The 18,179-nt window shown below is 39.3% G+C and overlaps 1 protein-coding gene across 2 annotated transcripts in view; it reads left to right on the plus strand.

Moving 5' to 3' along the window:
- Positions 1-15,232, plus strand: part of ncaph (non-SMC condensin I complex, subunit H) — a 32,723-nt gene extending 17,491 nt beyond the window's left edge. For both annotated transcript variants that reach the window (XM_034171055.1, XM_034171056.1), the window contains exons 12-18: positions 525-644; positions 1,064-1,171; positions 2,620-2,763; positions 7,917-8,027; positions 8,220-8,296; positions 9,621-9,696; positions 15,140-15,232. In XM_034171055.1, coding sequence (XP_034026946.1) covers positions 525-644; positions 1,064-1,171; positions 2,620-2,763; positions 7,917-8,027; positions 8,220-8,296; positions 9,621-9,696; positions 15,140-15,199 — 696 coding nt within the window. In that variant the 3' untranslated portion in view covers positions 15,200-15,232. The remainder of the gene's footprint in view (positions 1-524; positions 645-1,063; positions 1,172-2,619; positions 2,764-7,916; positions 8,028-8,219; positions 8,297-9,620; positions 9,697-15,139) is intronic.
- Positions 15,233-18,179: the final 2,947 nt, after the last annotated feature.

Consider the following 18,179-nt stretch of genomic DNA (forward strand, 5'->3'; position numbering starts at 1 on the left):
TTAAGCTACAGAATGTCACACAGGAAGTCTGGTTTTAATCGGTAAGACCATCCATTTAGTTTTTTAGTAACCAAAAAATAAATAGACATTCACAGAGGTGGACAACAGCATTCCAAAATTTATATGTGCATGGTTGTGCTTTTAAAAATTTTGTGTGTGCATTGGGTGCCCATAGTACACCATGAATATAATGGCATATGCGCCATAGTAACCAGCTTAAAAAAAAAAAAAGGTGAAAGTTACATGACTTTCCTCGAGCAATGCAGCTTTTCTGTCACACTCAGTACTGCCACTGTACACTGGTGAAACAACCACAGGAATGTTTAGTGTAGACGGCTATGGCTGATTTTTTTTTTTTTTTTTTCTGCATCTTATGAGAAATGTTCAGACAGATTCTGTTACCTCACCACTGTAAATGTATTACTATCAACAACTAGTGTACTGACAAAATCTCTCTGCCCAGTAGATAAGTCAGTCTTGTATTCTTCTCCTCCTTATCTGGCATCGTATTTTTGTCTTCATAGGCAGCCACCACGACAAGCAAGTCTGCCCTGAGTGCCAGCAATAAGAAAACTACACTAGCAGCAGACTTTCAGTTCCCCCCAGAGACGCTGTCACAACTCAACTTGAAGCCCTCGAGTTCGGTGAGGCTTGACTTGTCAACAAACACAGCAGGTGGAGCCATTTAAAAGTAGATAGGCTAAGTTTACAGGCAACCCTGCTTGATCTGTCAAACTGGATACAAAGTCAGTGTACAACAGTGTCTCAACTATTTAGAATTTGCAGCTTGGAATTATTGCGAGTAAATAAAGCTCTAAACAGTTACCCTTCATTAAGTCAGTTATTGGATGACAGTGTTGACAGTGTTCCTTCTTCGGAAATCAGTCAAGAAAGGCACCACAATTGTACTCGCATGGCAGTCTAGTTATTATCATCATATGTTGTGCTAAAATAGTATTTGAGGTCTTGTGTTCAATGTATGATCAACCTACATGAGCTTTTGTCAAACAGAAGTCCAGACTTTACTCTTCATGAGTGCATATTTATTTTTGTTCTGTTTTAGTTGAGTCAAGAATGCCAGAAGAGATTATCTGGAGAACGTGGAGAAGGCATCGGAGACTATGACTACAATAATGCCAACGACACAACCAATTTCTGTCCCGGTCTTCAGGTCAGGAATATTTAAATTTTTGTTTGTTTTGTTTTTTATTATTATTACTTTTGACCTGAATTTTGAACCACCGCAGGCACTGCGCTGCGATGGTTTGAATCATATTTTCTAATAGATTACAATTTGTTCATGTAAATGGGGAATCTTCTTCACAGACTAAGGTTGATTATGGAGTTCCACAAGGTTCTGTGCTAGGACCAATTTTATTCACTTTATACATGCTTCCCTTAGGCAGTATTATTAGACAGCATTGCTTAAGCATTGCTTTTCATTGTTACGCAGATGATACCCAGCTTTATCTATCCATGAAGCCAGAGGACACACACCAATTAGCTAAACTGCAGGATTGTCTTACAGACAAAAAGACATGGATGACCTCTAATTTCCTGCTTTTAAACTCAGATAAAACTGTACTGTTATTGTACTTGGCCCCACAAATCTTAGAAACATGGTGTCTAACCAGATCCTTACTCTGGATGGCATTACCCTGACCTCTAGTAATACTGTGAGAAATCTTGGAGTCATTTTTGATCAGGATATGTCATTCAATGCGCATATTAAACAAATATGTAGGACTGCTTTTTTGCATTTGTGCAATATCTCTAAAATTAGAAAGGTCTTGTCTCAGAGTGATGCTGAAAAACTAATTCATGCATTTATTTCCTCTAGGCTGGACTATTGTAATTTATTATTACCAGGTTGTCCTAAAAGTTCCCTGAAAAGCCTTCAGTTAATTCAAAATGCTGCAGCTAGAGTACTGACAGGGACTAGGAGAGAGCATATCTCACCCTGAACCACCCTGAACCTTAGTTATGCTGCTATAGACTTAGACTGCTGGGGGGTTCCCATGATGCACTGAGTGTTTCTTTCTCTTTTTGCTCTGTATGCACCACTCTGCATTTAATCATTAGTGATTGATCTCTGCTCCCCTCCACAGCATGTCTTTTTCCTGGTTCTCTCCCTCAGCCCCAACCAGTCCCAGCAGAAGACTGCCCCTCCCTGAGCCTGGTTCTGGTGGAGGTTTCTTCCTGTTAAAAGGGAGTTTTTCCTTCCCACTGTCGCCAAGTGCTTGCTCACAGGTGGTCGTTTTGACCGTTGGGGTTTTTCCGTAATTATTGTATGGCTTTGCCTTACAATATAAAGCGCCTTGGGGCAACTGTTTGTTGTGATTTGGGCGCTATATAAATAAAATTGATTTGATTTGAATGTACTCATAAGACAGACCCATGACCACAATCAGTGATACTGACTGCAGTGACCTGACCAATGATCTTCCAGCTCATGTTCCTCACACCATAAACATATGCCCTAACTATACTGTATGCATTTGAAATATCATGATTACTACAAATGTGAGTATCATCTAGGCCTGAAAAGCTTTTAACTTCTGTTGTGAACATTACAACCTTGATGAAATTTTGCTTGTCTTTGGCAATGTTCCTTTTCAGGGTGGTGATAGTGATGACGATGTTGAAGGGTTTGCTGGTTCTGATGACACACAGCCTTCAGGTGAAGGCATCCCCGTGACTTCACACAATCCAGAGGGCATCTCCACCTATGGGGAGGATGATTTGGTACCAGAACCACACAGGGTCAGTGACAGATCACACAATATATGGTTAGATTTTCAGATGTAGCATGTTTTTCAGCAGCAGTTTTAACTTTTCTTCTTCTTTGTCTTTCGGCTGTTCCCGTTAGGGGTCGCCACAGCAGATCAATCGTTTCCATCTCACCCTGTCCTCTGTATCTTCCTCTGTCACACCAACCACCTGCATGTCCTCTCTCAGCACATCCATGAACCTCCTCTTTGGTCTCCCTCTTCTCCTGCCTGGTGGCTCCATCCTCAGCATCCTTCTCCCTATATACCCTGGGTCCCTCCTCTGCACATGTCCAAACCATCTCAATCTCGCCTCTCTGACTTTGTCTCCAAACTGTCCCACCTGAGCTGTCCCTCTGATATGTTCATTCCTAATCTTGTCCATTCTTGTCACTCCCAAAGAGAATCTCAACATCTTCAGCTCTGCCACCTGTCTTTTTGTTAGTGCCACTGTCTCTAAACCATACAACATAGCTGGTCTCACTACTGTTTTGTAAACTTTCCCCTTCACTCTTGCTGATATTCTTCGGTCACAAATCACTCCTGCCACCTTTCTCCACCCACTCCACCCTGCCTGCACTCTCTTCTTCACCTCTCTACCACACTGTCCATTACTTTGACATTTGACCCCAAATATTTAAACTCATCTACTTTCACGACTTCTACTCCTTGTAACTGCACTATTTTCTCTTGCTCATTTTCTTTATTCATCAACTCTTCAAAAATATTCCCTCCACCTTCTCAGCACACACTCCTCACTTGTCAGCACATTACCATGTGCATCTTTTACCACCCTAACCTGCTGCACATCCTTTCCAGCTCTGTCCCTTTGTCTGGCCAATCGGTACAAGTCCTTTCCACCTTCCTTACTATTCAACTTCTTGTACAGCTCGCAATATGCCTTTTCCTTTGTTTTTGCCACTTCTCTTCTCGCCTTATGCCGCATCTCCTTGTACTCCTGTCTACTTTCTTCATCTCTCCGACTATCCCAAAACTTTTTCGTCAACCTCTTTCTCCTTATGCTTTCCTGGACCTCTTCATTCCACCACCAAGTCTCCTTGTCTTCCTTCCACTGTCCAGATGTCATACCCAGTAATGCCCTAGCTGTCTCCCTCACTACATCTGCAGTACTTTTCCAGTTGTCCAAAATTGCTTCCCCTCCAACTAGTGCTTCTCTCACCTGCTCGCTAAATTTCACACAACAGTCTTCCTCCTTCAGCTTCCACCATCTGATCCTTTGTTGAGCTCTCACTCTCTTCTTCTTCTTTACCTCTAAAGTCATCCTACAAACAACCATCCTATGCTGTCTAGTGACACTCTCTCCTGCTACCACCTTACAGTCTTTGATTTCTTTTAGCTTGCATCTCCTATAAAGAATGTAGTCCACCTGTGTGCACCTTCCTCCACTCTTATATGTTACCCTGTGCTCCTCCCTTTTCTCAAAGTAGGTATTCACCACAGCCATTTCCATCCTTTTTGCAAAATCAACTACCATCTGTCCTTCTCCATTCCTATCCTTGATACCATATCTACCCATTACTTCCTCATCACCTCTGTTCCCTTCACCAACATGCCCATTGAAGTCTGCTCCTATCACCACTCTTTCATGCTTGGGCACACTCTCCACCACCTCATCTAACACACTCCAGAAATCTTCTTTCTCCTTCGTCTCACAACCTACCTGTGGGGCATATGCACTGATGATATTCATCATCACCCCTTCAATTTCCAACTTCACACTCATCACCCTGTCAGACACTCGCTTAACCTCCAACACACTTTTAACATACTCTTCCTTTAAAATGACCCTAACACCATTTCTCTTCCTGTTCTCACCATGGTACAACAACTTGTACCCACAGCCGATGCTCCTGCTCTTACTTCCCTTCCACTTGGTCTCTTGCACACACAATATGTCTACCTTTCTCCTCTCCATCATATCAGCCAGCTCTCTCCCTTTACCAGTCATACTACCAACATTCAAAGTCCCCACTCTCATTTCCACCCTTCTAGTTTTCTTCTTCTCCCGCTGTTCGTGGCAACGTTTTCCTCCTCTTCTTCGTCGTCTTCACCCAGCAGTAGCCCAATTTCCAACGGTAGCGGACGTTGTTAACCCGGGCCGCGACTGATCCGGTATGGGAATTCGATTCTGAGTCTGCATAGTTGGGTTGGCTTGTTTTACGCCGGATGCCCTTCCTGACGCAACCCTCATTTATCCGGGTTTGGGACCGGCATTCAGAATGTACTGGCTGCACACCCCATGTGGCTGAGTTAGCAGTTTTAACTTTTACAAGGCAAAAAAAACAAACAAGAATTTGTACACATTACTGGGTTTTTTTTTTTTTTGCCTTGTAAAAGTTAAAACTGCTTTTTTTTTAAAAAAAAGTTAAAAAAAAAAATAGTACAATCCCAGTTAAGTCACTTCAGCTTTTGTATGTTTGAACACCAGATTAACTGGAACCTTTTGAAGCATTTGTTTCAAATCAGTTGATGGTTTGAGGCCCCATTGAACACAGCTCCTTCCTTTCGATACAGACTCGAGAACAGTTTTCAAAATAAATTATAAAATATTCCAGAGCAGTCTTTCAAGTTAGCCGTCACAGCGTCGGATGTTTTGACACCATCCTTAGTCACATGTTCTGTTGTTTTATACTGGCTTTACTTGCTGTTGTATATTTCCTCTACTGTTTACCCACCTCCTGGAAATCACATTTCTCTCTGTGGTTGATAACTTGTTACCTGGGTGTACTTGAGCAACAAACAAACATGTTCAGGACGCAGACAAACTACAACTTCAGCCACACCTGTTCTTATTTTTGATCATTCCTCCATCACCCATAAGTTGTTAACTGATGCTCATGTGAAGGTGGGTTCTTCCACTAATCACTGAGCACATGGCAAACATGTTTATGGGTGTTACATAGACAAAAGGAAGTTGCTCTTTCCGTCAGTCTGTTCCATCAAAGTTCACCTTGTTGCAGAAGGATTTGTCCTCATATCTTCTTTTAGTCTGGTGAGTTACAAGATGATATCATTTGTTGTTGTTTTTTTAGTTGTCTACACACACTGGTTGTGATTGAACAATTATTTACTCACCCACTCATCTACATTTTTTTGCAATTAGTAGTACAGGAAATTACACAGTTTCAGACAGAACTTGAAAGACAGAATTGTTATTAGGGGTCGAATGATCTTGATTTTTAAGGACCGATACCAAAGACTGAGAAAGTTTGGAGGCTGATATCAATATTTGAGGCTGATATTTGCCTGCAGTAAAAAATATCAAAAACATGTCAAAATTTTGTATAAAACACACTCATTACAAAACTTTTGTTATTATGTTTAATTCACAGAAACTAGGGCTGGGTGATATGGCCTAAAAATAATATCTAAGATTTTTTCAGAAGAAAAAAAAATTGACTTTTATTAATTAGTACAAATGACAGAGATAACTGAAAACAAGTTATGCTTTTATTTGATCAAAAACTTAACAAAAGTAATCCCTACTTACCTCCTGCAATTGAAGTTCCAGCTGTCCTTTAAAAAAGAAAGGAACAAGACTTGGTAAGTGATTCCACCACAGTAAGTTGCTTTTGGTGGGAGTTTATTTGTTGTACCGCTCTTGTTCCCCTCATAAAGAGTGGCATTTCCCCCACACCCGGCTGCATGCCTCTGTTTTAGATGCTGGAATACGTTTCTTCAGCTGCAGGCTTTTATTGCAATGGGCTTTAGACAAACTTTGCAGCATACAGTCACTTGTTCCAAGTCTGTCGCAGCAATTCCAAATCACTGACCAAACTCGCACTTCGTTAGCAGTAGCCATGTTGTTGTTGTGTGAAGGAAACACGATGGGGTGAAGCTATGGACGCTCCTGGGGACAAAAGGTGCCCCCTAGCAAGAGGAGGGGGGGAAATTAAACTTTTTGGGTTTTTTTTTTAAATCATCCGCAACAAAAAAAACAAATTAATCGATTAAAATCAATATATTACCCAGGCCTAACAGAACCTTTCAACATGAGCTTCACATAAAAAGTGCAATGAGCTACAAATAACATTGTGAAGTAGAACAAATGAACAATTCAATAAATTCAGTTGACACAGCTCCAGTCTGTATACTGTTGTCTTCTATACCAGTCTGTGGGACAGCAGGCTTCAGCACTGATAGGCTGAACTTGTGGACAGGAATTTGGTGTGATATGATGGTCTAGTGGCTAAGCTTTGGGCTTCAGACAGAGGATCCTCCATTCAAAACCCAGCCAGACCGGAAAAAAGCCTTTGGGCAATCTCCACCTGTCTGCACCCTGATATCGGTGTGAAAACAAGGCATAATCGTAAAGGGCTTTGAGCGTCTCACGCAGATGGAAAAGCACTATATAAATGCAGTCCATTTACCATTTGTTACAAACCAGAAACCAGCGATTCATATTTTAAAAGAGTGGTATGGCTTAACAGCCAATCAGTGCTTGAAGTCAGGGGCCATTGGCTCCATATAATAGGCCCTTCACACACAATTAAATTAATTTATTCTGCCCACTCTTACAGTAGATTACAAAACATGACAATTTAAAAAAATCATACATTGTGATTTCTGGATTTTTTTTTTTTTTTTTTTAGATTATGTCTCTCACAGTGGACATGCACCTAAGATGAAAATTTCAGACCCCTCCATGATTTCTAAGTGGGAGAACTTGCAAAATCGCAGGGTCTTCAAATACTTATTTTCCTCACTGTATGTATATATCAGCAGTGTTTGCTCGACAGGAGACTGTGTATAAAAGGTTTTTGACAGTGAGCTTCTGCATTGAATCATTTTTAAGTTTAATTTCTATACTGTATGAAATTGTAAACAGCTTATTTTTGGCATTATTATTTGTTAGAGTGGTGTAGATCCAGAAACAGAAGTAGCCAGCAGTATATTCCTTTTTAGTTTTTACTGTCCACAGCCAAGTGCAACACTGACTCCACGTCTCTTTGTGGCTGGAGGACACTGCACTTTGATTTGTTTTATTTCTTTTGAGTTGGCTAGAAGGCTGCTCAAAGGCACCTGTACTCATAAAATCATAAACGGAACATAAGAAAGCTGAAGGCTCCAGGAATGGAGTTTGTACTTATTTTGTAATTAATTTTTCAGTTGTGTTCCTTGTTATAGGTCAACAAGATTGAGATCAACTACGCTAAAACGGCCAAAAAAATGGACATGAAACGACTCAAGAACAGCATGTGGACTCTTCTGACTAAAAGCTTAGAAAAATCTACAAAGGTACTTTTCACAAGATCCATGACTTTAATTGAGTTCACCATTCAGATTTGCTAGTTTTCTGCTGACAATGAATGGAGTTCAGTGTCCACAGCTGGATGGACAAATGAGCCAATCAGAGGATTAGCTTTGTGTATGTGTGTCTCAGTGCAGAACTGTTTTATCAGTCTTCTTTGTCCTGTATGCTCCCTGCAGGACGCTGAGCCTGCAGAGACACCAGAGGTGTGTGGGGAGAAAGTCTTCAGTCACACCACAAAGGCACTGCTTCAGAGGTACCACCTGGCCTCCCATCGTGCATGTTGTGGCATTTCTCTCATTGTAAACCAATAGGGGAGAAATGATAATGACTCAAACAGCATCATGTAGAGATACAGGCGGACCAATGGATAAAACATATGGAAACTGTTTCCATACAGTCACACATGCTCCCTTTAAAGAACCTAAACTTTAAGAGGAATTTGGGGATTTTTCAACCTTAGCCCTGTTTTTAGTAGCGCTGCAACACTTAATGGGTTATGAAATTAGTCACCGACTATTTTGACAATTGCTCTGAGTTGAAATTCTCTGATTTCAGCTTTTAAATATGAGTATTTACTGGGTTCATTTACTAGTTTATTTACTCCTTTCTGACTGTAAAATGACTAAAATGTGGGTTGTGACCACAATAAGACATTTGAAGATGTCCTCTTGAGCTTTCGGAAACACAGACTTTTCACCATTTTGTCACAGTTTATGGACCAAATGAGTAATTCAGTATTAATAAATATGAAAATATCATTAGTTGCAGCCCTATAAATTATCACAATTTTATTTTCTGTCTTTTTGTATCTCAGAAAGACAAAGCTGTGTAAGAATTTTTCTTCATCAATTAGTGGGTCAGTAGAGAAAGTCATGTTAAGTTCTGGTAACTGAAACTTTTATATTTAGTCTCTTAATTTTCAGGACATGGGAAGTGCATCTTGACTTTTATTTTAACTCCTCTGTGGTGGTGTGCAAAGGCAAAATTACAAAAATCGTGTTTCTGTATAAATACCTATGAACCTAACGATAACATACGACTGTGCATTTATTACATCCCAATTGCAGTATTGCTTGCAATAACAGTAATATGATATATTTCATAAAGTCATGCTCTTTAATTTATTAGGTGATTATCTCTTTAGGTTCTGCTTTTATGGGTACTTTACCTCCTTGAAGGTAAAGATATAATGAAGAGTCATGATTTCCTTCAGCATTGCATAAAATTAAGAATGGTATTATTAGACTTTTTTTTTTTTAGTTTTACATTTAGAGGTTTCAGAGACTTATTTTCTCTTTATGCTCTTGTGAAGCATAAACTCCACTTGAATTGTTATTTACTTGGTTTTATCACCAGCAACAAGTGGATTAGCTACTGATTTATATTGCTGCAGAAAAACTGAGTTTTAGTGGGGAAGATCTTGTTTTCAGATGTGTAGTAAACCTGTGGTTTATGATCAGTGAAACTTTTATTCGAAGTTTGCTAATGGAAACAAATGGTTTCCTTCCAGGCTGAAGGATGATGGGACACTCTGAAGACTGGTGTCTCATACATTTTTGTTTCTGTTTTCTCTTCAGTCTGCCAAGTACGATGGCTCAGAACCTTTCTGTGCCTCTTGCATTTGTCGCTCTTCTTCATCTTGCCAATGAAAAGGTGAGTGACGTTAATATAACAATGCAGACCTGCCAACTTGTACACATTTCAAACAATTTATCACTCAAAAGTAACACCCCCCCACCCCAAAAAAGGGGGAAAAAAAGCTCAATTAAATTATTGACCAGTTGTGCTGCACTCAAGTCTATGCCTGCTGAAGAGGAAGGGTTTGACCGGTCACATTATTCTGTGCCCACTGCTAGTATGCGGGTGAGCCGTGTCTACCAGAGACTGCTAGCAGTGGCTGTTGTGGACTGACCGTTTCTGTACTTTCTGACCCCTGGAGGTGTCAGGGTCAGCCTCTGTAGAGTTTTTTTTTGGGGGGGGGGGCTCTGCATCAGTATGTAATGACTGTCTTGGCATCGCCCAGCCTTGAAGAATATGGTGAGGTCTGTTTGTGACTGCTTGTTCTTACCTATTTTCGCACTGTTTACTTCCCAGTACTGCTATTTTGTTACGTCACGTTAACTTTAGGCATTCAATGGTCTGTGCATACTGCTTGCATTCTTTTCTAGTCGCCACACTACTACACGCTAACATATACACGTGCTATGCTGTGCTACATCTACAGATACTAATGTGTAAAAATCTTCCAAAACAGCCTTGTCACTACTCATGCATTATTATTCTCCTTTGCCCAGGTAACATATTAATATCTGTGATCCCAACACATTAAAGTATGCTAAGGTTTATATACGGCTGTGTCAGACTCACTTGGCTCTGGCTTGAAATTATGCACAAGTCTATAAGAATGGGCCGCAGCACCTATGACAGACTTTGTATAATACTCTGCCTTGGCCTCAGTGACCCAGGACTCTGACTCAGCCTTGGCCTTGGGGAGGTGTACTCGACTATAACACTACTTTCTGAACATTTTATTACAAATATTTGAGATAATATTGCATGATCTGTGGTTAATTGTCCTAAAAGACTCTGTAAAAAGTCTGTGCTCCAGTGTTTCCCTTGAGTGAATTTTCCTTATACAGTAAAACTCGCACATAATGTATTCAGGTAGGACCAGCAAATTTTGCAATCCGTTATATGGATGTAACAGACAAAATCCGTTATATGGATGTAACTGATTAGTTACAGTCAGAAGGCGCCGAAGGATCTACATGGAATCCTGAATCGGGACCTGCCTCATTTAATGACCAGATCAAAACTTGGTCTGAAAAAAATTTACGTCTGACTTAAATAAGCGCCAGACATTATGTGCATTAAAAAGTCAGTTGTGTCTAAGTCAGTTGTGGAGTGGTACCTTTAAAATCCTAAAGCCTGATTTATGCCTCTGTAGCTCTGTAACCCCATGGCCATACAATATGTCAACATATGCATTAATCTGTTAAAGTTCTCTGTCATGCCTTTATGCAATTTGCAGAAGGAACCTTAGCTTTTTCTGGATTAATTTGTCCCTCAATGAGCTTCTTTGTACAATCATTAACCTCCAAACCAAAGGTAGGGTGTACAATTTCCTTCATGAATTATGGGTCATTTGAGTGTCTTTTTATGACTGTGTTGTGAAGTTGGTCATATTTGCAGACTTTTCTGCCAAATGTATTTGCTGTATGATTGAAATGAAATCAGTGTGCACACTGCAAAAACTTCTAAAATATGACGGGAGAAGGAGTGAAACCAGAAAAGTGACAAATCACAGTCTTTTGCAGTGTCGATTTACCAGGTGCGTCGGGCTCCAGAGAGCCAAACAGAGGGCTCTGGCCTAAAGCCCTTTGGTTCGTCACACCCAGGGATATGTGTGAAACTTAACACCATATTACAGTGCAGGCAACAAGCAGGGTTTGGAAAAAAATTAATGACCGGTCTTTTAATCACGGAAATATGGTACCCACTATCCTCGACTCGGTGAGTGGCCGTGTGTAACTTCATTTTGTATCTCTGTTACTGGACATGTCCAGACTGCTCTGTCCGGTACATACAAGGGGTTTTTAATGGAAATGCATTGCGATCAGACGTGACGTTTTCTCCAATGTGAGCAAAAATCCATTCCACAAAATCCAGTATACTCGTATATATGTTTATTATATGGAAAACCATACAAAAGCACTGGGACTCTTGCATTTGTCCAGTGAGTGTGAATATCCGGTTTATATGATGATGGTTTAGACAAATTTTACTGTATATGATCAGGAATCTGTAGCTTGGTAACAATGGAGCTACAATGTTAATCTACAGTTGCTGAGGCAATAAGCATGTCATTTTTAACACTGGCACCTGCCATGAAAAGCACCTCCCAGTCAGCAAAAAATATTGCGTTGATAAAACACCTGAACCAAGGGGAGCCTATTAGCAGCTTGTTTTGAACAGGTGTGCCAATTTCCTGTAGATATTTGTCTCAGCACGAAACATTTTTTGAGATCAGTGTAAAATACTTGGGGGGGGGGGGTTGATCTCAAGGCAGCTCCACACCATGAGTAGAGCAGAGTGCAGAGTTTTACAAACATATTTTTAAACTTTTCTTTCAAAGTCTGCTCTGAGTGTCCTTGATGTAGTTAAATTAAAAACAGCTGCAGAACCTGCAATGCATTAACAGCAAACACTTTTTTTCTTTTCTCTTTCTGAGGATGACATAATGCCTGATTCGCACGGCAAGATAATTATGCCAATTTCTGACCCGATCTTCCCTTTCCAGCAATCTTAAGGAAGCCCCGACTTTTGTGAAGAGAGTTGGGTATCGAGAACCGGTTCTTTTCGAGAATCATTAAGAATTGATTCGATCCACTGACATCATTAGCCTTTTTGCTTAACTATTCCCTTATCGGCCGTTCAGAGCAGTCATTTTGAGGGTGTTTGTCAGGAAAATTATCATTTCTCTATGTCAGGGATGGCCAAGTTCGGTCCTCGAGAGCCACATTCCTGACACTCTTAGTTGTCTCTCTGCTCCAACACACCTGAATCCAATGAAAGACTCGTTAGCAGACTTTTAATGAGCCTTTCATTGGATTCAGGTGGTAAAGTGCAGCATGATCAGACCGTCTCAATGCAATTCTCAATGTTACTGAGATCTCGCAACGCGGCGACCTCTCCGAGGTTTTGCGGGATTTGAAACGTCAATAGGGTGAATGTGTCAAGACAATATTGAGTGCACATTTTACAATATAATAAAACGTGTGCACAATATAATAAAATGTGTGCATAATAAATAATAATAAAATGAGCGCACATTCTCTCCACGTGCAAAACATTTTACGATGTCACTTTCAGGGCTCCGTAAAAATGCCTGTTTTTACAAATAAAAAAAATGGAATATTTTACAATACCACATTTAAATCTGTAAACACCAACAGACAACACACATCACATTAACGTGTTGGTTTACATAATGAATGACTGAACCAATCTGTGTTTAGCAGAGGCACATTTTACCCAGAATCCTTTGCGATCTGTCTGTGTTTGTTACAAAACCTCAGAGTTAGTGCATTATTCAACATTAAAAGATATGTTATATTTTAACTTTGTACAAATGACAGAATTGACATTAATGGAGTTATTCTATCAGTATTGTTATTTATAAATCAAAACCATAAGTCAGCACTGCTTTATTTTCCCAGACCTCCGCCTGACCGGAGCGTGGTGCTTGGGTAGAGAGTTGTGCTTTGTGGCTGCTCTCAGCGTGCTTCTGTGCTGGAAGCCATGTAGTAAACAAGAGCTTCCAGCAGGGGGCAAGATGTTCAAAGACAGACATGTAGGCTCATTGTTTGGGTCTGTTGTTGTTTTTGATGCTTCCAAAAGCAATCGTGGTGTTAAAACTCAAATTCAGTTTATTAGTAGTTGATAATACCAGAGACAATACTGGAATTTATCGGTTATGAATTACATTGATGCTTACTTGCAGCGCAGCCGGCTGAGGCAGGCTTAGAGTCTATGGAGTTACATTTGTGCCATTAATGTCTGAAAGGAAATGCTTTTGACAAAAACTACAGATGTTGTTTATTTCTATTTCTGTCCAGAGATCAAGGATCCACCATGTAGAGTTTATCTATGTGCAGAAATCAAGGTTCCAGTGACCAATTTCACATGTATTTAGTTTAAGACTCAATAAGCCTACTTTTAGTACACAGAAAATTTACAAGAGGTATTGATAAGGGAATCGATAAGGAATCGGCTCGATAAGCTGAATCTACAGTGGTATTGATAGATAAAATCTTATCGATGCCCATCCCTAATCGTGATGGCTCTAAAGACATTATCAGATATTACTGCTGTGTGTGTGGTGTGTTAAGAGTCTGTCCCACAAGGATGTTGGGAGTCGGGCCGCTGAGACCTCATATCATGAATATTCAACATGTTGGATTGTCTTGGCCCGATATTCCAGCATGTGGGGTGTACCATGAGCACAAACGAGCACGCAGCCTGTTGATGTGTAGCCGGCCAACAAGCGCTTACTCCGAAGTTACATTTGATCTCGAGAGGTTTTGCTTGGAAATGTTCTTGTGTGGTGTGTTGTCTTTACCATGTGGCTGCACACCACACACTGTACGACCAAATCTGTTATATCTATGATTTTTTGTGTGTGTGGGGGGGGGGGGGGGGTGTGTCTGTCAGGTATTGAAAACCTACGAGCAATTTTAAAATTTTACCATGTGAACCAAGCATAACGTTCCTGCTCAGAGACTGAAATCTAGGGGAGAATCCAGACTGAAGGGGGATGTTGTGGGGGGGGGTGCCCTCCACAACACCCTTGATTAAAGGTCCACTTTTGAAGACATTTTTCATACTACTACTTCTTATATTCTATGTATTAAAAGCCAATTGTGTAACTTTGATCATGGAGAAACTGGGGAGGTCTGGCATTTGTCATTTGGTATGTTTACGTATTTTGGGTCAAGGATGAACACTGTGAAAATGGGAAGTTGATACGACTAATATTTTTTGAGAAATTAGGGATATTGGGTAAAAAAAAAAAAAAACAGTGAACAATGGACATTGATATCACCATTAATCAGTCCTTGGTAACTAGACAAACTCTGAACAAAGGAAGTATCTCAACCTTGCCAGTTGTAAAATATGACATCAACTAAATGTGCCAGATAATAAATATAATTACTGACAGAACATTCTCATTTTAATTTCCTGTACTTTCAATTAAAATCGTAGCTTTACATAATGTATTACCACACTTGAAAAATGTCAGTTACCTATTGTACGTATAAACACTACCCAAACTACAGCCCATGGATCGTGTTTGGAGATTAAATCTAACATCCCCAAAACATTCTCTTTACGTATGGTCAGACATTTTACTGATTTACAGAACACAACTAAACTGATCAAAAAAAAAAACCAAACTCTGCATCAAAAATTCAAATGAAAAGGGGACGATGGACTCCTTTAAACAGAAAATGTATAGGTCCTACACATTTTAACAGTTGTAATTTACATTAAAAAATGAAAATATGATCTTTTATGACTTTTCTCTTGGTAACAGAATTTGGAGCTGGTGAAAGTTGATGACATGTCCGATATCATCATACGACAAGGCCGCTGAGGACAGAAGCCTAATGAGCTCTCTTACAATTTTTTTATATACTTATTCAGCTCTTTATATTTCATCAAGTGTTTTGACCTGTAAGTGCTACGTTTCTTTTCCATTAAAATTTAATTTGTGAGTTTTCAACATATTTGTACTGCTGATGTTTCATCTTTGTGTAGATAATTTAACTGTTCAACCACTGCAGAGAAAATGTATATTGTCAAAAGAAATAAATTGTTTTCCACAGTTAGTAAAATGTGTGCTTATTGTATGAATGTAGAGTTGTTTTGGTTCACTCAATAACTGACTGATCTGGGTCATGGCAGATAACAGAAGAGTAAGAGTTCATTTAAAAAAATACTTCAAATTAAAATAGCAGAATGACTGAAGATTATTTAATAAATAAAAGTAAAATATAATAACAGGATATTTAAAACCATTAAGGAATACCACGTGATTTTTTTAAGTATTTTAAATTGATTTTAAGCTATATGTAGCCTTGGTATGTGCTCTTTAAGTGCCTTCTCATTATTGTGTTCTGTACAGAGAAGTGTAGGCAGATAGATATTAAGAAAATTATTTATAATATATATTTTAAAAAAAACTGTTGGCTCCAAGAACCCACAATATCTACATCCTGAAGCACTTCAAATTAACAAAAGGACTGCTGGCATGTATAATGGAAAACAGCTGATGCGATGAAGGGTCAGCAGTCTCTTTTCATTCTTTTGGCAAATGCAGTAGATTGTTTTTAACACATGAGCAAATGTCTGAGGCAAAGCATTTTCCAATATGCAGATAGGTGTGTGGGTTACCTGAAGCTCCACCAGTCTGCAGCAATTACCTGATTTCTCAGAGCAGCAGGCTTTGAAAAACATAAGGTCCGTCGCCACCCTCCTGGATCATCTGTGGAACCTGTTGTTCAGAGCTGGTGTGCTGACTGGCTCCTCCTTGCTGTGATGTCAGCTGACTGTAGGAGCTATAGAACAGGAAGCAGACACACCTGAAAGGCACTCTGATTTCAAAGGTGCTACATGCTGCTGTAGTCATGAGTGGGATCCTGACTCTACTAGTTAATAACGTTTTGATAACAGGTGTTCAACTAATTTAAACTAATTTTTCTAATTTAATTCCAGTTTTGTCTGGATGCTGGTGCCACATGTTAACACTTTGCTACAATTTGTGGATCTCAACTGCAGTTTTGCGCTGAGAATGTCTCAATATTGCGTAACTGAGCAAAGTGATGAATGTGTGTGTTCGGTGAGCCACCAATGCTGAATCAGCCTTCACAAACAGAATTTTCAGTTTTGCAAATAAACATTTATTTGTAAAAACTCAAACAGAAGTTACAAATCAGAAGCTTGTGAATCACAAAGCGTGTACAAATCAAAGGATATTTGTAAATCACCCTCTGTGCATTTGCAAGTATTAATGAGACAAATTTAACTCTATACTCCAAAAATTTAGGTTTCCTACATATTTATTACGGCCACTCTTAAAACTTCACTTATTTTGTATTTGTACCTATGAGCAAGTTTACTGAACTTTCAATCATTCTAAGTGATGTGTGTGTGCATTGATACCACATTTTAGAGGAGCACAAGTGAAATAAAACACACACCTTGGTATTTATAAAGCAATTTACTATATATTGTTCATGTCGAGAACATTTTGTGGAGCCCCTCCAACAAAAATTTCCTGGCTCTGCCACTGCTTTTCAGGTTGCTGAGGTCCTCAGTACTGATGATCAAGCTGACGTTTTCCTGCCATGTGAGCAGTACACTTCATCGTAGTCTCCTTAAATTAATTTGGTACCCAAGGATTCTCAAGAGACAAAATACTAATGACATCCACTTGCTACGTTAGATGACCGATTACACTCAAAGTCTCAGAACCATCTCCATTTAGATGGGTTCAGGGTTTACATATTTAGGCATCTGCATTACCCCCCTTTTACTTGGTCTGTATAAGGCCAATTTTCCTCTTATTTGCCATATTAAACACGATCTTCCTCCTTGGTCTAGTCTTGTCATTTCTGGGCAGGGTATACTTATGTGAAATGAATATTCTACTACATTTACTATACCCCTTCCAAAACGTCCCTATATTACTGACACATCAGAGTTAAAATGACACACTCACATCCTTTCTGTGGTGCAATAGGGGATCAACACTAAAACTCCCAGTGGAGGGGGGTGGTCTAGCTGTTCCTGACATTAAATTGTACAGATATGCCTTACCTGTGACCTGACCCACTTGCTTAATGCGTGTTCCTGGGGTGTCCACTCTATCATCTGTAAGATGTCTTGTAAATCACTTCAGTGATGTTATCTGATTTCCAAAGCAGCATTTCTTTTAGATTTAGAAAGTGTTTATTTCGCCTTAACTTTTACAAAATATATGAGAAACGTCGATACAGAAATAAGCTGTTTTAGAGCATTTTATTTGTTTTGATTTTTGTTCGAGTGAGCAGCCAACTGATGTCACGCTACCTTTCTTTACTCTGATTGGCAGGCGCCTTGCCCTTCCCAGCATCCCTCTTACAGACTGGGCGAAGGCACAATGTTATCTATGATGTCGCTACCAAATGTAGGTCATGGCATTTGATCGATTAAATTTCTCCCTTTCAGGGGTCAAAATTTTCAATAGTTTCCAGCTAGCGTGAATTTTGATTATATTGGCAATATAATTTTATGAATTCCTTATTTAAATGCAAAGGAATAAAATTATGGTAGTACCAAAGAAAATTCTTTTTATGACTTTTTTTTTAAAGCCAAATGCCATGCAGCTTTAATTTTAGTTCTTGGTCCATGACAGATCATTACAGATGATCACGTAAATAAAATTAATTGCAAGATAATTTTCTTATCATTTTTCATCCGGATGAATGCTGTTTTATAACCTCAACCAAACATTTTTATGAAGGTGATTTTATTTATTTACATATAAATGTAAGGTATTTACTAAATTTGTCTATATAAAGTTTTTAAACCAA

This window comes from Thalassophryne amazonica, chromosome 5, assembly GCF_902500255.1.
Source record: "Thalassophryne amazonica chromosome 5, fThaAma1.1, whole genome shotgun sequence".
NCBI classification, from domain to species: domain Eukaryota; kingdom Metazoa; phylum Chordata; class Actinopteri; order Batrachoidiformes; family Batrachoididae; genus Thalassophryne; species Thalassophryne amazonica.